The 21,202-nt window shown below is 35.9% G+C and overlaps 1 protein-coding gene across 2 annotated transcripts in view; it reads right to left on the reverse strand.

The window, feature by feature from the left end:
- Positions 1-21,202, reverse strand: part of DNAJC1 (DnaJ heat shock protein family (Hsp40) member C1) — a 212,078-nt gene that overhangs the window by 28,515 nt on the left and 162,361 nt on the right. For both annotated transcript variants that reach the window (XM_021715926.1, XM_008065292.2), the window contains one exon: positions 6,291-6,410. In XM_021715926.1, coding sequence (XP_021571601.1) covers positions 6,291-6,410 — 120 coding nt within the window. The remainder of the gene's footprint in view (positions 1-6,290; positions 6,411-21,202) is intronic.

Raw genomic sequence — 21,202 nt, forward strand, 5'->3', positions numbered from 1 at the left:
AGAAGAAAAAACAGGAGAAATTCTTTGTGACCCTGTGTTAGGCAAATAGTTCTTAGATATAACACTAAAAAGCATATCTATAAAAGAATAAAAATTAATTAATTGAACTTTATTAAAAAATCCAATAGTGCCTAGGCATGATGGCTTATACCTGTAATCCCAGCACTTTGGAAGGTTGAGGCAGGAGGATCACGAGGCCATATGAGTGAATCACATGAGTTTGAGACTAGTCTGGGCAACATACTGAGACTTTGTCTCTACAAAAAATAAAAGTAGGGTATAGTGGCATGCGCCTGTAATCCCAGGACTTTGGGAGGCTGAGGTAGGAGGATCGCATGAACACAGGGAGTCAAGGCTGCAGTAAGCCATGATCACACCACTGCTTGCAGACTAGGCAACAGAACAAGACCCTGTTCTCTACAAAAAAAAAAGAGATTAAAAAAATATATAATAGTAAAACACTTTACTTCATAAACAGAAAGATAAACCACAGAATGGGAGAACATATTTGCAAATGCTATATCTGATGAAAGACTTGAGTCCATAATACACAGGTTAAATATCCTTTATCTGAAATGCTTGGGACCAGAGGTGTTTTGAATTTCAGATTTTTGAATATCTGCATTATACTTATTGGTTGAAAATCCCAAATCTGAAAACCTGATATCCAAAAAGTTCCAATGAGCACTTCTTTTGAGAGTCATGTTGATGCTCAAAAAAATTAGGAATTTTTAGCATTTTGGATTTTCAGATTTGGGATGTCCAACATGTATAAATAACTTTTATAAATCAATAGTTACTAGGCAAAAAATTAAATTAAATTATGGGCAAAAATATGAATAGATATTTCAACAAATAAGATACAGGAATGGCTAATAAGCACTGTATAGACTCTTCATATTATTACTTATTAGGGAAGTTCAAATTAACACACAGTAAGACACCCTAACACTCTTATCAGAATGGTTATAATAAAAAAGACAAAAACAAACTAGAAAAAGATTAGTGTTGGTGAGAACATGAAGAAACTGCAACCCTCATGTATCACTGGTAAGAATGTAAAATGGTACAGCCACTCTGAAAAAACAATTTGGTAGTTTCTTGTAGCCAGGTGTGGTGGCTTACACCTGTAATCCCAGCACTTTGGGAGGTCAAGGCAAGAGAACTGTCAGAGCCCAGGGTATTGAGACCAGCCTGGGTAACATGGTGAGACCTCATCTCTACAATAAATTAAAAAATTAGCAGGACATGGTGGCATGTGCCTGTAGTTCCAGCTACTTGGAAGGCTGAAGTAGAAGATCTCTTGAGCCCAGCAGGTCGAGGCAATGGTGGCTGTGAGTGTGCCACTGCCCTCCTTCTGGGTAACAGAGTGAGACTCCGACTTAAAAAGAAAAAACAAGTTGGTGATTTCTTAGAAAGCTAAACATAAAGTAATTATATGACCCAATAATTCCTCTTCTAGGACACTACCCAAGAGAAGTGAAAACATATATCATAGCCGGGCTCGGTGGCTCAGCCTGTAATCCCGCGCCTTTGGGAGACTGAGGTGAGTGGATTGCCTGAGCCCGCGGGTTCGAGACCCACCTGGGCAACTTGGCGAGACCTCATCTCTACAATAAATCAAAATGAGCCGGGCATGGTAACCCACGCTTATAGTTCCAGCTACTTGGAAGGCTGAGGCGGAAGGAGCGCCGGAGCCCAGCAGGTCGAGGCTGTGGTAGCTGGGAGTAGCCACTGCACTCCAGTCTGGGTGACAGAGTGAGACTCCGACCCCCCCCCAAAAAAAAGGAAGAAAAAAAAGAAAACATATATCACACAAAGATTTGAATGCTAATGCTCCTGGTAGCATTATTCTATAGTCCCAAAGTGGAAATAACTGAAACTACCAACTAGTAGAGAACAAATAAACAAAATGTGGTATTATTCATACAGTTGGGCAATATACGAAGAAATGGACTTGATACATGCTACAACATAGATGAACTTCAAATACCTTTTGCCAAGTGAAAGAAACCACATGCAAAAGACTAAATACTATATTGTTCCATTTATATGTAATTTCCAGAAAAGAAAAGAGATCAGGGATTGCCTAGGTGAATGAGAGCGGGGAATGACAGCTAATGGGGTTGAGGAAACATCTTAGGTGATGAACTTCTATGTGTAATTCTGCTCTATGTTGAGATAGAAGTGGTGACATGGAATGCAAATCTATGAACTTCTGGCCCAGAAATCCTATAACATATAGCAAAACTCTAACCAGACCAATGGAGAGATGAAGTAATTAATTATGTAGCTTTATCTGATGAACACAAAAGGTCCTACCACCTCAAAATAATGCCCTGCCTTCTCTCACCTTCAAACAGGCAATCAGGATGCCTGAAATTCTTACAGCGTTCATAACCTTAGGGTAAAAACTTAGACTCCTACTAAAAGTGTGTGTACGATATTTGATAACACAATAAATTATTCTCATTTATTAGTATCATATTGAAAATTGACCATTAGATAAACTAGTGACTCATCTAGCAAAGAGAAAGGGATAAAGCACCCCTATTCCTTTCTAAAATTTAATGAAGTTGAGAGGGCAAGGGAAGAAGTGAGATGAGGTGAGTGAGATGAGGCTCAGACCAAGAGAACTGCTACAGCAGCAAGCAAGCAAGGGGGAGAAGAAAGATGAAGACAGAGAATCAAAAGGACAATCCTTGTCATCTTTACAATTTTGTGTAGGGCTAGTCTGACTCTAAAAGTAACAGCAATATATTTGCCAAAATAATAATTATATATATTTAGTTTACTTATATACCAAAAAGCTTATTTTCCAATGGAGAGTCTACTTAGGTATTTTTGAAACTACCATAACAACAATATTTAAATTTCCCCCAGTAGGTATCTCTTCAGTAGTTGTAGCTATGTAAAATAAAATAGTGAATTTATTATCTTTCATCCTCCTCTTACTTGCATAATAGGCTGCTTATCTACTACACACTCCTTACCTCTCACTGTGGCACTAAGTTAATTATAACAGTCTGTCTAAATCTAGCCACCTGTCTTTTATTTTGCTGCCTACCTTGGCCTTTTCCAAGCAGGCAGAAAATCTCCAAATCAGTGTTATCACAACCAGAATGCAAGAGATTAGTGACCACAGAAAGAAGCAGAATCAGTTTACATCCTTTCAGGCAAGATAATAGTATTACCTCACAAGCAAGAAATCTGAGGCTCCCTGACCTTAATTTAGAAAATCTGCAGTTAATAATCACATTAAAGTTGGTTTTACATGCCAGACAGCTTTTGTTTCCTCTGTTGTTTTTAAAATATGAGTGTCCTCTGTGGTTATCAAAGTTTTCTGCTGAAAGGCATATATCAGCATTTAAAATATTTAATCCATAATAAAGTAGGCTTTACAGTTTAGGTATATCTGAATTAAAATATACTCTGCATCAATTTTTTATAACTTAAAAATTGCTTGTATTTATTCAGAGTAGAATTTAGCAAAATAACTCTGCTAATTATGACAATTAATATAGTTAATTCCTTTCTTAATTGAGGAATAGAATAGATTTTTCACTCTAATCCGTCAACCCAAATAATCATATAGATGCCATCACTGTCACACACTCACCTCTCTCCCCAAAAGGCCAATTGTTTCTTGAAGGAAAGAGAACGAAGCCTGAAGCTACTAATTTATCAAGGAAACGGGGTCAAAGAACAGCTGTGCAAAGCTGGGGAAAACTGACCAGGTGACCAGGTCAGTATCTAGAGGTTCTAATGACACCAGGTTGAACCTGGCTTCTCCTTCATAATCAAATACTTAATGAAAACAAATCTAATTAACACCATAAGCCAAAAAGAAGCACAAGTGAGCTTTTAAAGTGTGCTTAACTTTCACTTAACATTCTACTAAAGGAATTGTACTAGTTGCTTCAATGTGATTCACACGTCATCCCTGCGTGTTACTAAAATGAACTAGCTGAATCTTCAGACACCTGTTCTCTTTTAGAGCATCTCTCGCTCTTTCTCTCTCCTTCCCTCTCTCTCTCCTTCTCTTTTCATGGCTAAAGGGAGATGTTACCCACAGAATGAAACACACACACACACACACACACACACACACACTCACATACACACACACACACACACACACGACATAGAAGAAAAGTTTCAACAGCATTTTTTTGGTGCCATAACAGTTTAGGTTTATAAAATATTTATTTCCAAGGGAACTTTGGTACTATGAAAACAAATCTAATACTTGACAAAAAAAATTCTCACAAAATCAGGTTTGTCATTTCCATTATAAAAAGAAAAAATATCTATTGCAGACATGAAACCAATCTTCCTTGGGTAAGTCTAGGGGGGAAAAACAAAAACATGTGGAACATATTTGCAAAAGTTTAAAAAAAAGATACCTTGGACTACACCAAGACTACTCATGTAAACTAATTGTATCCTAGATCTGTGAGGCTTTGTTGCTTATATCATGTATATTCTTAGCATTTAAACAATTTTCATCCTCTTAAAAATAAAGATAAAATTAAAAAGATTTTAAAAACAAAAAATTAATTTAAAATATTGCTCTCTTTAATTTCCTATCTACCTTTAGCATTAACTGTAGAGCTCACAGAAATATTTAAAAAGTTAAAGGTGAAGCTGTCTTCAAAGAAGGCAATATAGTAGTATATTATTCTTTTTCATGAAGCAGTGAAATTAAAAATTTTGAACTCTTTTAAGCCATTATGTATAACTTAAAAATTATTTTAGTCATTTTTTATAATCACTATATTAATAGTAGATATATAATTAGAGAGTCACAGTACTTAAATATTACGAACCATGGAATGTCTTCAATTTGGTCATACATTTACTGATAAGTAATTATTAATTTATCTTTTGCAAACAACCTTAAAACAAGATAATAAAATGTGCCATTCCAGTAACATTCATAGCAGAAGTTATTCTTATGGTTCTTCTTCAGTCACTCACAATAATTGGTCTCCTCATGAAACAGCAAAATATTTATTTCTCCCATTATCAAACTTTTAACTCAGTGGCAAAAATAATCCAAATCATCTTATAAAAATTAAAATTGTAGTATTTTAAGTGTGATTTTTTAAAAAGACCTATACAGTGATAACAATATTCACATGTTTTAAAATTCTCAAAGTAGATCCTATGAAATAAACAAAAACACACAAAAAAACCCCCCACAAAATTTAACAGTAGAGATTGAGTATCCCTAATCTGAAAGTCCAAAATCTAAAACTTTTGAGCACCAACTTAATGCGTCAGGGATGCTCAACCAGTAATAATTTTTAAAAGTTTGTTTCTAAATTAAAAAGTGAAAGTTTATTACAGAAAGTAACTTAAAGTATTTATAACAAGTTTCTTTGGCAGCTGTGTCTAGTAATCATTTTGCAGATTAAAAAAAATTGTCATGATCAAAAAAAAGACCTAAAGCCATAATAACAGAATTGTAGGAGACATTTAAATCTTTGTTTTCAGTAAGCCTTAAGTATTCATGGATCTACAAATTTAAGGTAAATTTAGTAAAGAATATTTGCTATCCTTTGTGAAAACAATTTGGTAATCGATAAAAATAAGGCTATTTCTCAATCCCAATTAAACATTTACTGAGTATTTAGTACATGTCCAGCACTGTGCTAGGTGCTTTTAAAAGATAATCTGCTCTAAATTTCTTCAATAAAAGCACCCAAAAATATGGTGTCTCTCTCTCTCTCTCTCTCTCACAGACACACACACACACACACACACACTCTCTCTCACACATACACTTTCTTCTGGTTAAACTACTTATCAAAAGGAATGGTTGGTATCATCCTTGAAACAAAAAGGCAAACATCTGTTTGCATTATGGGACTATTGCTCATTTAATTAATCCAAATCACCTGTCTAAATACCACTAGCAGGCTGTACTTCAGTGTTAAAAAGATCCAGCTGATATACAACCTTTCTAATCCTGATAGGTTTGAGAACTATTTTTTCCATAAAGGGGTCACTAAAAACACAAAAATGTGCATAGTTTTTCTGTGATTACTTACAGTAGCTTAAGTCTCTAAACTCTAGAATTCCTCACATAGCTGTTAATTGTGGACCAGGGGTCTGCTGGTTCACATCTGCTTCTTGCTTATTTCATTAATGGTTCACTTCCAGGTCCTAACACAATTGTGCCCTTTCCCCAAAGATAATGTCGAACCCATCTATATCAGCTTTCTATATAGTTGGCCTGCTCTGGTTTGTCACTCTCCATACAATGTAAATCTCAGTGAACTCACATCTGTCACAGATCGACCCAATTCATGGGCAATCTTTTCCCATCGACCTGGGGTCCCTCCTGGGAACTTAACCATACTTCTTGTTAGTTGGCTGAGGTCCTCCTCTGTCCATTCAGGTGCCTGCAAAATATTAAAGACAATAAAAAAGTATAATTGGGAGAATGCTTGCTAAGACATTTAACAAGCTGGTGAAACAAGTTCTTGGCAATATGCGTTCTGCAAAAAAAAAAAAAAAATTGATCCAATAGTTTCAGTAAAGGTTTGAGTTTCACATTTAACATTAGAATGCAAAGCTGCAGAAGCCTTTATTTTCCCATGTATACCAACTAAGAAAACAAATATTGCGAAACCAGGCTTTTGAAGATTTTTAAAGATTAAGTTTTGTATTAAAGTGAGAAATTATTCTCAGAGTCTATGAAAAATGCACTCTTGCTGTGAAATGCAATACTACTCACAAATACCTCAATAAAGTTACTATTAAAGGTTTGACTTTTTAAAAAAATTACACTTTAAAGCAAAAAAAGAATCTTACAAGTATAAACGAAAATGTAAACAAGTAAATGTACTGATCTAAAATCAGAATTGAGACAAACATAGATTTCTGTTCATTCTATGTAACAGCCAATTTTTAAAATAAGGTATTTTCAAGAATTTTAACTTGTCGAATGGTTGCATTTTATAAAACTTGGCAACAGAAATAAAATTAGAAACTCTTGTGACAGAGACTTAAACCATCAGGTTCACAAAAGATTTCATTTCTGAGATGGTAAATAGCTTCTAAAAGCCAAATTATTAAACTGAATAATAAAATATCACAAAGATTATAAAACTCCAAAGGCAAAAATTCTAACAGCAAACATATTCTCCACATTTTACTCAGCACCACCAGTGGTCAAACCCCAAACTGAACAAAGCAAAAGAAATTATCTTCAAATAACAAATAACCGTGTTATATTTATTTTACATTATATTTTAGCCCTAAACTATCCCCCACCAAAGGCTGTAAAGCACTCTGGTATTAAACAATATTCCAATAGTTAGCAGAGATTGAGGAAGCCCACCTTATTTTCCTTTAATTAAAAAGAAAGAAAGAATGAAAGAAAAAGAGAGAGAAAGAAGGAAACCTTTGAGACAAATACCTTTTCTAATCACCATTTCCGATAATGAACAGGCATACATCAGGCAGTTTGCATTACAGAACCATCAGCACAGAACAACAGTCAGAGGTGAGTGACCCCAGGGACTATCTCCACAGCTACAGCAAAGCTTCTCCCTGACACTAATCCTCCCTGTCATTCTCCCACTGTGCTCTAACCACACTGACATCCGCCTGCCTCACTGCAAGCTTAACGGGGCCCTTCCTGACTTTTTACTGTCTCCCCCAATCAATGGTTCAAGCGTGCTCTTTTCACCATGTCCAAATGGCAGCTTCACTCATAATCAAAGTGCACTGCCCCTGTTAAAGGGCTTTCCGAAAGGCTCTTCCATTTGCATTCATTTGCAAAGCAAACTACTTTTATTCACTTTGTTCTGCTATCAAGAATGTTCCCTGAAGCAGATAAATTGGCATAAATACAACCTGCCACTTAAGAGTCAGTAAATAATAGCCAATAGTAGGGAGGATTTTATCAATCATTCTATTTTGTATCCACTAAGAGCTGAAAGCCTTAAACATATTCATCAGTACAACCCGTACAATACATGCATAAACTCACTTATACAAAAAGATAGCCCACATTAGGTCCGGTCGGAATTTCTTTGATATTTAATGAATATCAGAAATCTAATTATCCATATCAGATGATTTTAAAAATTACGTGGAGGATATTTTCTCTCTTTTTTCTTTTTTTCTTTTTACTTTATTTAAGGTAAAAAGTATTCTTATTCAGATACTATTTAGAGGAACATAATTGGATTTTCAAGAAAATCAGTATCATTGCTAGAAGCTGAAGCTCTAATAAGTACACCAACTGGTTTCAGAAATGCAAAAGAGTTAAATTTTAGGTGGAATTTAAATATAAGCCTATCAGTACAAAATCATACCATGAACAGCATTGAGATGACATTACATAAAGGTATACACTGATACAATATTCATACCATACAGTATATCAGTGCAATTCCACACTAAATCAAATGATCTAATTTCTGCTTTAACAAACATTTTTGGAGCAAACACAATTGATGAAAATGTCAAAAATAAATTGTTTCACATAGTAAACTAACTCTTTAAAATAATTTCTATTTTTAATAGATTGGCTTTCCAAATATGCTGCATATATGAACACAAATATGCTGCATATATGAACACTGGGCATTAAAAAACAATCTGATTTTAATTCCTTGTTAATGAGAGTCTAAAACTAAAGCACCACTCTTTTTCTGAAAAGGAAAAACTTTAAATGAAGTATTTGGCTTGAATTCTCAAAAAATCACCTACTGCTATGACAATCTTTCTTTTTAATTTCATGGCCATAATTTTTTGATTACTAATATATCTTTTTAAAAAGATTGATAATAACTAGGTTCATAATCTGAAATCTGAGAGAATACTTTTAGCAATTCATTATTCTCTCTCCTACAGCTGTAAGGCACTTTGGTGAATGTGCAATTCCTTAGCAATAGTTAGTTGTGTCTTTAGAAGCAACAGAGCCTACTGTGATCCAGCTACTACAGCAGCCATGAGGGTGGCCATGGTGTGAATGTATTCTCCCTGTTCTAATCTGGAGCTGAACTGTAGCTGTGAGAGTCAAATGAATGCATAAGCATACCGCTTTGCCACTTAAAACCATGTGTGTCCAATATTACTGAAACACTGGGTCAAAAATTCATCTTTATAGTAAAGTAATGGAAGATACCACATGGTGTGGGAACAGCTGTTGTGACTACACAAGCATTCCAATTTTGTATCAGAAAAACCACACTGGGAATAAATCTCCATACTGAATACAAAATAAAAAGTAAGTTTTCAAATTATTCAATATTTTTATGTAATGACCCAAAAATATATCTACCAAAGTAAAACCTGATATGAACATTTAAACTGTATCCCAAATGTCCCCTTGGGATAAATTTTTGCCATAAAACCTGCTATGTTCAAATGTTTGGTGTCTTTGAAAATCCTTTATATTTCTGGGTATAGGAGTTGGAGGCTGTAGCACTATATTTTTAAAGTATATTTTCCCCTCACAGTTTTGGACTATAACATGTTAATAGAAAATATCATGAAATTTGGTACTGAAAAATTATGGGCAAATTAAAAGAAATATTATAAATATACTTATTATTTATTGTATTTTTACACTTTAATGACAAAAGGCCCATTTGTATTTAATAAATAGATACTGAGGCTCCCTAATGAGCAATATTTCTATTGAAATGACTTATTAATTATCATATTTATATAAATGCAGAAGTTAAAATTTTGGATTCAGCTGTTTTTCATAGATTTAGCTCAATTCATAAATTCCCAGAAGTGTTACCCAAGAAAATAATATCCTTACATAGCATCAACCCAGTTATTATCAGATATATATGTAATAATGTGGATAGTATATCTAATTATCTCCTATGTTGCAATTCTATGTTCTGAATACAATTTCTGTTTTAGTGCATTTAATTTTCAACTATACAATTCTCCATTCCATTTTAAAAGCAGAAGAGTTAAGTGCCTGTAAGGTATTGTCCAGCCATAGACTTTCCCCGCCATTGGCAATCTGGCTTCTTTCTTCCCCCTCCCTCAGGGAGCAGCCTTTGGCCAAAGCCAGTTTCTGAAAGATATGCATATTCCCAGTAATGAGTCATGGGGTGCAGGTGATCGAGCAACACTGAAAGCAATGTGGGCATTATTTTTAATCAATGTAATTGTAAAAACTGTACAGCAATTTGAATAATAATTTGCTTGATTATAAAACAGCTCGCTGTACTGTCCTGAGGTGCAGATTCTTCACTGACCAACTGCCATTGGTGCCTCCCGTAAGTTCTAAGAAACCAGTGTATTTCCCTGATGGACCGCTGAGTGACTTCTTTGGAATAGGTAAACATTACATGCACGCCCTCTCAGATTTGGGGTTACCATTACCGCCCTAATATATTATATATATTATAATACACACACACATATATACACACATATATGTATATATACACACACACACACAAATGATATGAAAAAACAACAACAAAATTAAAAACAAATCACCTCAAATGTCTTTTTACTTGTAAGAAGGTAAGTTCTTTGAGGCTTCTCTTCCACACAGCATCTGCTGGGGGGTGGGGGGAGGGACAGGAGGGCCTCTTGTCTCTCTTCCTTTTCTAAGAACACCAATCCTATCAGATTAGGGCCCAATCCTTCTGACTTAATTTAACCTTAATTATCTTCCTAAAGGTCCCATCTCTAACTACAGTCATATTGGGGGCAAGGACTTCAATATATGAATTTGAGGGGACAAAATTCAGTCTATAACAGGGAAAACACAAAAAAGCAAACAAAAACTAAAACAAGAGTCCACAATTTGGTACAACTAGTAATCCAATTTACTAAAAGAATTTATACAAATAGATAAAAGGGCAACAATTGGTTTTTATGCCTCCATAACACTGGTTCTAAATTAACATCTGTAATACAGCAACTGGCAAACCTTCCTGCCCTTAATCGACACTGAGAATCCTGTTAAATTTAAACAAGGTATCCCTATAATCTTAGGGGAATTATCAAACATAAAGGACAAATAAGTATACCTTACCTTAATCACAGGAACTACTGTCTTTTCTTAATTTCCCATAGCTATCACACCCATTGTACTAATACATCCCATAATGGATCTCTCATTACTTAATGAATGATGAATTAAAGTCTTTTACATTTACAAATTGCCTTGATAAAATGGACCCCATGAACCTTCCCCTCCCCCATTAAAATAGTTAATATAGCCCAATATAAATTAAAATAGGGCTTTTCGTGATTAAAACCCATTATAAAAGACCTGTTTAGAGAAGGGGTGATTATCCCCACTGCTTATCCATTTAACAGCTCAATTTGGCCTACTTTTGTACTTGGGGAGAATTAACAGTGTCTCAGAGTGCATTACTTCAACCTCAACACTGTTTGTACCTCAGTGAAGACCCATACCTAATATAACCGAAATTACTGATTTCATCTAATCAGCAACTGATAAATAGTTTGTATTATAGATTTGGTCAATGTGTTCTGTTCAGTGCCTATTTCAACAGTCTCTTGACTACAGTTTGACTTTACTGCCAAAGGTACCTGATACATTTTAACCCAGCTATCATGGGGCCCTCAACAGCCTTATTGTAACACACAATCTTTAAGGGATAGACCTTAACTGCATCCTACTTTCTCCAGGAGTACAGGTATGACACTACATTGATGACTTCCTCCTCTGAGGAGATTTATTTGACACATTCATTCAGCTCACACAAGGGTGTGGGCCACTGCCTCACACACGGTACAAGACCTACCACTCTGGTTCAATTTCTGAAAATTATCTGGTAAACGGAAGGCCACTCCAAGAAACAGCTTTGACTTTCTCATCACCCACAACTTCTTTTAGGTTCTTTTGGGTTCTGGAGAAAACATATTTCTCATTTACAAATTGTACTCGAGCCCATTTATGCTGCTATTTGCAAAATGGATCATCTTGAATGGGGCCCCCTTTTCAAGAAAAGGTTGTAGAATCTGTCTAAATTGCAAAACAACCAGCACTCCTGTGTGTCTCCCAGAGACTCCTTCACTGTTGAGGCTTTAGCAATCTTCTCTCAGTGTATGTGCAAGTAACGACATTAAAATGGTAAAACCACAAATATTTGAACTTTGCCACAATGAAACTTCTGGTCTTTTAAAGAAACTATTTAAAGGAATGAAAAGGAAGACCACAAACAAGAAGCACATATTCACAACACATATCTGAAAAAAGATTTGTATGACAGTCTATCCATTCTCCTATTAATGGATATTTGGATTGCTGCCAGCTTTTGGTTATTATATTATGAATACAGTTGCTATGGCAATTTGTGCATAAATGTTTTAGTGGTCAGATGTTTTAATTTCTTATATAAACACCTAGTGGTGGAATTTCTAGGTCATAGGGAAAGTGAACCTCTAACTTGATAAGAAACTGTAGAAGTATTTCATAAAGAGGTTATATTGTTTTATACTATAACCAGCAATGCATGAGAGTAATTGTTGTTTACCATCCTTACTAACACTCAATAGTATCAGTTGTTTTAATTTTGACCATTCTGGTGGGAGGGAAATATATTTTATTGTGGTAACAACTTGCATGTCCCAGATGACAAATGATCTTGAGTATCTTTACATGTACTTACTGGTCAACTGAATATATATTTTCATAAAGTATGTGTTTATATCTTTGCCCATTTGTTAATTGGATTGTTTGTCTTATAAGACAGTTATAAGAGTTCTTTATATTTTGAGGATACAACATCTTTATCAGATATAAGTATTGTGACTATTTTCTTCCAGTCTGTAATTTACATTTTTGTTTAAAATTCTTTAACTTTTATCTAGAAATAGTTTAAGACTTACAGAAAAGTTGTAGAAATAGTACCAAGTTAACATATATTCTTTTTTTTAGTGAGGGTCTCACTCTGTCGCTTAGGCTGAAGTGTAGTGACACAATCACAGCTCACCACAGCCTTGACCTCCTGGGCCCAGGTGATCCTTCTGTCTCAGCCTTCTGAATAGCTGGGACTATAGGCATTTGCCACCATGTACAACTAATTTTTTAAAAAAATTTTTTGTAGTTATAAGGTCTTTCTATGTTGCCAAATAATGAGGGTATTCGAACAGTCCAATGGATAGGCAGTGATAAAAGATAGTGTCTCCCTCAGGATTAAAGGGTAAACATTCTTACTTTCTAGTCCAATGAAGATATTGCCTCTCTCTGGAGGAATGGGAAGCCACGCTTACTGCCTGTTGTAAAATATTTGGGTTCCCTAAACTCAGAATTCCTATTCTGTAACACAATTTACTATCTGCACAGGGTCCAATTCACCCTCTTTTCTTTACTCTGGGGGAATTGGGCTCAGAGAACCTGTGAAAAAATACTGATACTCTAGTTGCAGCTACTGCTGTGAGAAATAAACTATCCTCTGTCTCTGACCCAGCAGTCTTATGTCTTCTACCAACATCCATGAAAGTGTGGCAGGTTACTTTATTTGTTCACGAGTAGGATAAAATCTCCAACCGGTCACAGTTCTTCACAGTTTGGGTGGAAAAGACAGGATTCTGATAGAGACTCTTCCTCTTTTTACAAGAGGAAGGATAAGGGACTTACAGGGACTTGAGGAAACTCCTTGGACATCTTTAGTGCACACATTGGCCAAATGATATAGTCTGTTAGACAGTAAATATCCCTTCCTTTTATTTCCTGTTAATGAGGAAGAAGTGTGGAAGCGGCTGCAGGCTGAACCAGGAAATAGGTTCAAAGACAGCTACCATAAAGCCATCCCATTGTTGCTAAATCTCTTCCAGGTTGGGGGACTTCCTTGCCACCCTGTTTGGTCAGCTTCTGGTCTGTACCACTGTAACAAGTACTAAGTAACAATACTAAGAGTCATCCTGAATAAGCATAAGGCTCTACTTCCTTTCAGACAACAATCAGAGACACACACTCAGAATGAGCATGAAAGGAGAGAAATTCATGTGCATAAACCAGGTCCGTCATTAGAATAATGAATGGTTGGTGCACTTGAGAGATAAAGGGGCAGAGTGCATAAGGCTTCTTAAGAAAGAATGAAATCAGCTAGGCTGCCGTACAGTTCAATCTCTTCTGTAGTCTATCTTGCCAAACTTAAAACTATTTGGAAATGACAGCAAAAGGTCTCAGAGTTTTTGAAAGTGGGTCCTGGCTGCTTTCATCCTTTCTGGGAGATCTTCCAGAGACAGATACACTTTTGTAGGAAACCAAAGATAGCATCTTGAATAGTCCTCAGGCTCTTATTGCCCCAGACTGAATTTTAGAATGCTGATGAAGGTGACCCAACAAAGAATGAAAAACTAACCTGAAGGAATCTAGATAAATTTTTTCTGGTCAGCCCTGGCACCCTGGAAAATTTTCCTAGCACTTATAGTGAAACTGAATGAGAATGTAAGAAATGTTATGTAAGCAATGATGGAACAGATGCTCTGGATTAAGGTGGACTCACAAAAGAAAGTCACCACTGTGCTAGCATGAGTTAGGCAAAGGTGCAAACTCCATGGCCTCAGCTAGAAAGCACTATGACTATGATGTTGAGTCAAGGAGTTCTCAAGGCTGCAATACATGATGTCAGCCATGAGGACCTTGCCATCTGATACTACAGGCGTGTACCACCATGTCTGACTAATTTAAAAAAATTTTTTTTTGTAGATACAAGGTCTTGCTATGTTGCCAAATAATGAGGGTATTCAAAAAGCCCAATGGATAGGCAGTGTTTTAAAAAGATAGTGTCTCCCTCAAGATCAAAGGGCAAACACTCTGTCTAGTTTAGTGAAGATATTGCCTCCCTCTGAGGAATGGGCAGCCACGTTTAATGTCTGTTGTAAAATATTTGGGCCAAATATGAGTGGCCAAAATCATTAAGCCACAAATCAATGTTGTGCTGCTCAAAACTAAAAATAAACGTTAAGTCTTGTTTAACAGCATGAAGCCACTCTTGCTCCCTAGCTATCTGAACTGATGATTGACATGACCTACCATGGTAGTGGAAGGCCATCAGGTCAGTCTCAACTCTCAGGCCAGGTTGTTTTTTTTTTTTTGAGTTGGAGTCTCACTCTGTCACCCAGACTGGAGTGCAGTGGCCGCTCCCAGTCACTGCAGCCTTGACCTGTTGGGCTCCGGCGATCCTTCCACCTCAGCCTTCCAAGTAGCTGAAACTACAGGCGCGTGCTATCATGCCCAGCTAATTTTTGATTTATTGTAGAGATGAGGTCTCGCCAAGTTGCCCAGGTGGGTCTCGAACCCATGGGCTCAGGCAATCCACTCACCTCGGCCTCCCAAAGGGCTAGGATTACAGGCTGAGCCACTGAGCCCGGCTTTTGGGTATTTTAAAAATATTAAGCCTTCCAGTAAATGAACATAAGATGTCTTTCTATTTATTTATGTTTTCTTTAATTTATTTCAGCAATATTTGGTAGTCTTCAGTGTACCTCATTCATTTTTACAATAAAGTTCAAAGCCACTTTGTCCACTTAGTACCACTTGGTTTTTTCTTTTTATTTATCTATTTATTTTTTAGCTTTTAATTTTTTTATTTTAAAGATGTGGGGTACAACTCAGGGTTAGATACACAAATGTTCATTATGCAGAATACTACTTGTTTACTGGAGGTTACAGTTTCCTTCCTATCCCATGTCAGCTTTGGGGTTACATAAACGGTATCACACTTCTACTCTTTCCCCATTTGACATTAGGTTTTTTGAGATTTAATCATATTGATACATATAATTCTAGTTTATTCATTTTAACTGCTATGCAGTATTCCACTGTGCATTAGTTTCCTAGTGATACTATAAAAAAATTACCACAAGAAGATGCAGTAATTGTGTATATTTTCTTGCCATCTATAAATTTAGGGTTATGTTGTTAGATTAATACAGATTATTAGGGTCAAGATTCTTACTTGTTTCTGTCACTTTACTTGCAATTTTTTCAGTGATATTATGCCTTAAATGTCTCTTTTGTAAATAAAATATGGTTGCATTTTATTTTTTTCAATTTGATAATCTCATTTAATAACTTTAGTCTGTTTTTAATTATTCAGATTATTAAAATATTTGGATTTACTCCTTATTTTAACTTATGCTACTTACCATGTAATTTCTTTTTATTCTTTCTTTTTTCCTATATTCTTTTGGACTGGTCGAGTTTTCTAATTCTCTTCCCTCCCTCCACTGGTTTGGAAGTTCTACATTCTAGCTTTATTAATTACTACTCTAATATTTTTTAAACAGTTACTAACAAATCTAAAGTTATTAAGTATCTCTATCTTCTTTCCATTCAATAGAAGAATCCTCAAATGTTTCCTTGACTTCTTTTTCCCAACTTCTAAGTATTGCTAACATGTATTTTAGTTCTAGCTTGGTTTTAACTTGATTCAAAATAGTTACATATCAAAAGTATTATCATTATAATATTTTTATTTACAGTCAGTGCCTTAGATTTATAAACATGCTTACTTTTTTGTCACCCGCTTTTCTCACTGTCCTTTCTTTCAACATTTAATTTTCTTCTTGCTGAAATGAATTACTTAAGTAGCCTTTACAGTCAGGATCTGTGAGTGGCAAACTGTTAGGTCTTAGTTTGTTTGAAAATATATTGATTTTACTCTTATTCTCAATTAATTCTCTAACGAGGCATAAATGCTAAACTGATAATTATTTTCTCTCAGCATATTGAAGATTTTTTAAAACTTTTCCTCCCCACCCAAATTATGATTTCCAGTCTTACGATATGTTTTGTTGCAGATAAAAAGGCAGTGTAACTAGCGTTCATTTGTTTTCTCTTTGTGGTTGGTTTTGAGATTTTCTATTTGCTTTAATGTTCACCAGTTTCTGCTTGATTTGTTCAGATGTGGATTGCTTTATTTCTCTTAGCAATTCTGAAAAACCTTAGCCTTATTTTAATATTACGTTTCCCATTCTCTCCTCTGAAACTGTCCTTAGACATTCTATCTTCCCATTCTATCTTCAATATCTCTTAACTATTCTTATGTTTTTACATATTCCATTCTTATCTCCTGGTTCTATATTTGGGGTGATCTGAGCAGCCACACTCTTTTCCACACAGCAACTTTTTTTTTAATTTTAAAAAAGCTATAATCAACAAAATGTTAGATAATGCAAATCTTTATACAATCAAATATAAGATAAGGTGGTACAGAAATATGCTATAAGAATTCAGATAAGGGAAAGATTATAGTAGGATAAATTTATAACTAAATACATTATAAAAGAGGGCTCCCAGTGAAACAGTGCATTAAAAGACCTAATGTGAGAGAAGCAAATAGGACAATAGGCAATAAAAACAATCAGCAGGCATTAGAAGATGAGAGACTGGACTAAGATGGTAGCATTGAGGGATTTCAAAGGGAGAGATGAAAACAGAGAGAAATAAAGCAAGAATAAATTAGATTGTAAAACAGGAAAAAGTTTAAAAAAGGAGTGTATATAATTCTGAGCCTATGATACTGGCATAATAAGGCACAAGTATAGATATGAGAAACTTGGGAGAATTAAATTCAGTTTTAGATATGTTGAATTTCAGGTACACTGTACACTATCTTATGTCAAGGACCTGTAGATAGCCATAAAGAAAAGGTAAAAGGCCTTAAAGTTGTAAACTGGATGTCTTCAGGATAAAGTGATGGTTGAAAATAAAAATGTAGGTATACATAAGTGGGCAGGAATAAATATGGAGGACAAACAGAGGATGAAGGAGTAGAGTCTGTGAAAAAAATTCTACCTCTGTCTTTGTATAATTTAGGATGTTTCTAATAAGTTTAGTAGTCCAATTATCAAAAACTATCAAGGATGTACATAAGCTCAACAATTGGGAATACCCAGTGAAATCTACCTGTCTTTCTAGTGAGAAAATAAATTTCATGAGAGCAGGAACTGCTACATTCTCAAATGCATCTCCTGTGCTTAGTTCAATGCCACACACATAGCAGTCAATAGATTTGTTATCAGCTGAATGAATGAATATAAAGCAGCAAAAAGAATGCTTGTGGATAAAAAGACTGTCCATATTGAATAGCTGAGATGGTGTGCAAATATTAAGCAAAACGTTGAAATCAGAGGTACAAAGTTCTTGGATGCATATCCTACTTGGAGTTGAAGAAAAATGTCTTATTAATTGAAATTTAAGTTAGAATTAGAGGAAATACGTATCATTATTGAAATAAGACTAATTCTATTTTCTGCCACATACATGTATATATTAGTAAGATGTTCCAAAAACATTTATTTGGCTGATTCTATAAGTTCAGTGAAGTTATAGCTTTTAGGTGAAGAGTTTAATTTTTTACTCAAATCAATGAAGATAGTGCTGACTTCTAATAATCAAAATTCCAGTTTTAATCAGTATAATTAGTTAAAGATTTGTCTAATGACCTCAAAATTCAGAAACTATTTTACGATCTATTATTAGACAATATTTCATCTGTGCAGGTTTTGGTTGTATGATGAGATATGGATAGGAAGATTTTTAGGAGACAGAGAAAACAGCAATCTAAAAAGTTTTAGATGACATAGGAGTACAATAACTATATTATAATTAGAAAAAATACTGGCTAGGTATAGGGGCTCATGCAGTAATATAAGCACTTTAGGAGGCCAAGGCAGAAGGACTGTTTGAAGCCAGGAATTCAAAACAAGCCTGGGCATCACAGCAAGACCTTATCTCTTAAAAAAAAAAAAAATTAGCCAGGTATGATGGTGTGCTCCTGTAGTATTAGCTACTTAGGAAGCTGAAGCAGGAGGACTGCTTGAGCCCGGAGTTTGAGGTTACAGTGAGCTATGATTCCAGTATGGGCAACAAAATTAGATTCTTTCTGACTCTTTATATTTATTCATTATATATGTAAAATCTCAACTTTTTAGTTTTTCAAATCAGTTTCTTTTATACTTAGTTTTCTACTACATCAAGAATAGTTCCTCTCTTTCAGTATAGCTTTTAAAGATACTATCATTTAGAAATGGTTGTTTCTAAAACTAGATGTTCAAACTTTCCTACAGAGAAGAAATTATCTGGATTTGGTAGATAGACAAATATAAATTTAAAGGCCTTCCTAGATAATATACTCTATTCTGGGGGCTTCTGCTTGTCCCTTCAAACTGTATGAATCACAACATGATAAACTGTGAATTCATCTGTCTCATGAGCCACTGCATAAATCTTGACCCTCCATCGAGCAAATTGGAGAAAAAGTCATTATTAAGTGGTTAATAAATTTTACACTAAAATTACTGCTTATGTCTATCTAAAATACATAAAACTAAAATATTATTTTAAAAATTGTACTCTATAATTTCACTAGTAGCACTTAGAAGCATAAAGCATTAACCTAAAACTCAATTATTTTTTGATTGTGAAATGCTCCAATGCAATTGTTTTAATGCAGAAAATAATGATAAAAAACACTCTGGTAATTTACTTATAAGATAATCAGGCATGTAAATCAAATATACTACAATTCAAATAGATAAGTAGATTCTTTGGTAATATGCTTCCAAAAAGGTAGTACAATAGATAAGCCTATATTAAATTTTATTTATCTGAATGAAGAAGCTTTTGAAAAAAAAATATTTGAGCTTTAGATTTTCTTAAGCAGTGGTAGATAAAATTACACTTATTAAGTACAATATCCACAGTTGAACCAAATTTAGTTATGAAAGATCTATAATGCAATGGCCATGATCTTTTAAAGCCAGTGTGGAGTAATGAACAAGAATAACGTAGCAAGACTTTGCCTCTACAAAAAAAAAGTTTTAAATTGACAGAAAGTGGAAAAGACAGTGGCATAGCCAAACAGACTATGTTTGTGTGAACGTATAGAGGAATCTGCGTGTGTTTCTGTGTACAAGTGGGCATGTGAGAGGTTAACTGAGTGGGAACTCTGGAGCAAGTGGCCAGCACTCTCCCATGAAGCCACTGGTGCTGCAGCTGCCCTGCTTGGATCCTAGCACTTCCCAGAGCACAGAAGCTGAGTATAATTTTCTAAAATCAGCTGAGCTTTGCCTGGGAAGAAGCCACTACAGCAACAGCCACTCCCACTACTGTGGTGCCAGGCGGGACACTGGCAGCAAGGGACGCAGAGGGAGTACAGTGAGGGAGCCAGAGGCAGACTCCCAAGGAAGCAGCGGGGAGAGGCCACTCCAAGCCTGGATTTGCTGCCTACACCACCTCCCACGCCAGGTTAGGTTGTAGGGTTCTGTCACCAGGACCTGAGATTCAGAAACTGTGGGACTTGCTGGAAAAGGCGCTCTCTCTCCCCACCCAAATTACAGCAAGAACAGCAGCCTGTGGATAAACTGAGCAGCCGCTCTAAAGCCTGGGCAGGGAAGTGCTCCAGGGCAGCCTCTGCAGACCAGCAAACCCAAGTCTTAAGACCAGGGGATGATCTCTGCATTACTCTGGGCTGCTCTTTGCGAACTCAGAGAGCATTGCCCCCAGTACACAAGACCTGATGGTGGGTAATGGCGGATGTGGAGCCCCAGATGATCCATCCCTGTCCTTGAGCCAGGTGCTGGGCAATAGACACATACAGCAGATCTGACTGAGTAGGAGGCTGGTGAGTGACTAGCTGACTCCCCCTGCCCAAAGCAACAAGCAAAAGAGATCAGAAGGGCAGGACAGAGGCCAGAGGTCCCATTCTCCTACCATGAACTGGATGCCCTAGGAATTGTGACCATGCTGGGAGAGGAAGGAAGGAGGAGAGAGCCTGAGAGACGCTATATTGAGTTATCTCACAGCCCCCCACCCGCTGTGGACATATGGCAGCTATCAATTGCAAGCAGCAGGGAGTAAAGATTCTAAAATCTTAAGTTTCAACAGTGAAGAGGGAATCTGCAGTAACAGACCTGCAATCGCAGAACCTGCTGCAAAAGGGAGCGCCGCCCCACTCCCCAAAGAGATATACTAAAGCTGAGAACTCTCCAGCCACAGGGTTTTGTTTCTTTGTTTGTTTTGTTTGGTTGTTTGGTTTTCTCTTTTCTTTCCTCTTTCTCTTTTTGCTCTTTCTCTGTGTTTTTTTCCCCCTTCCTTCTTTCCCATTTTTTTTTTTTTTTGAGTTGGAGTCTCACTCTGTCACCCAGACGGGAGTGCAGTGGCCCCTCCCAGACACTGCAGCCTCAACCTGCTGGGCTCCGGCGATCCTTCCACCTC

This window comes from Carlito syrichta, unplaced genomic scaffold (assembly GCF_000164805.1).
Source record: "Carlito syrichta isolate Samal-C Ts95f unplaced genomic scaffold, Tarsius_syrichta-2.0.1 Scaffold103335, whole genome shotgun sequence".
In the NCBI taxonomy this organism is placed as follows: domain Eukaryota; kingdom Metazoa; phylum Chordata; class Mammalia; order Primates; family Tarsiidae; genus Carlito; species Carlito syrichta.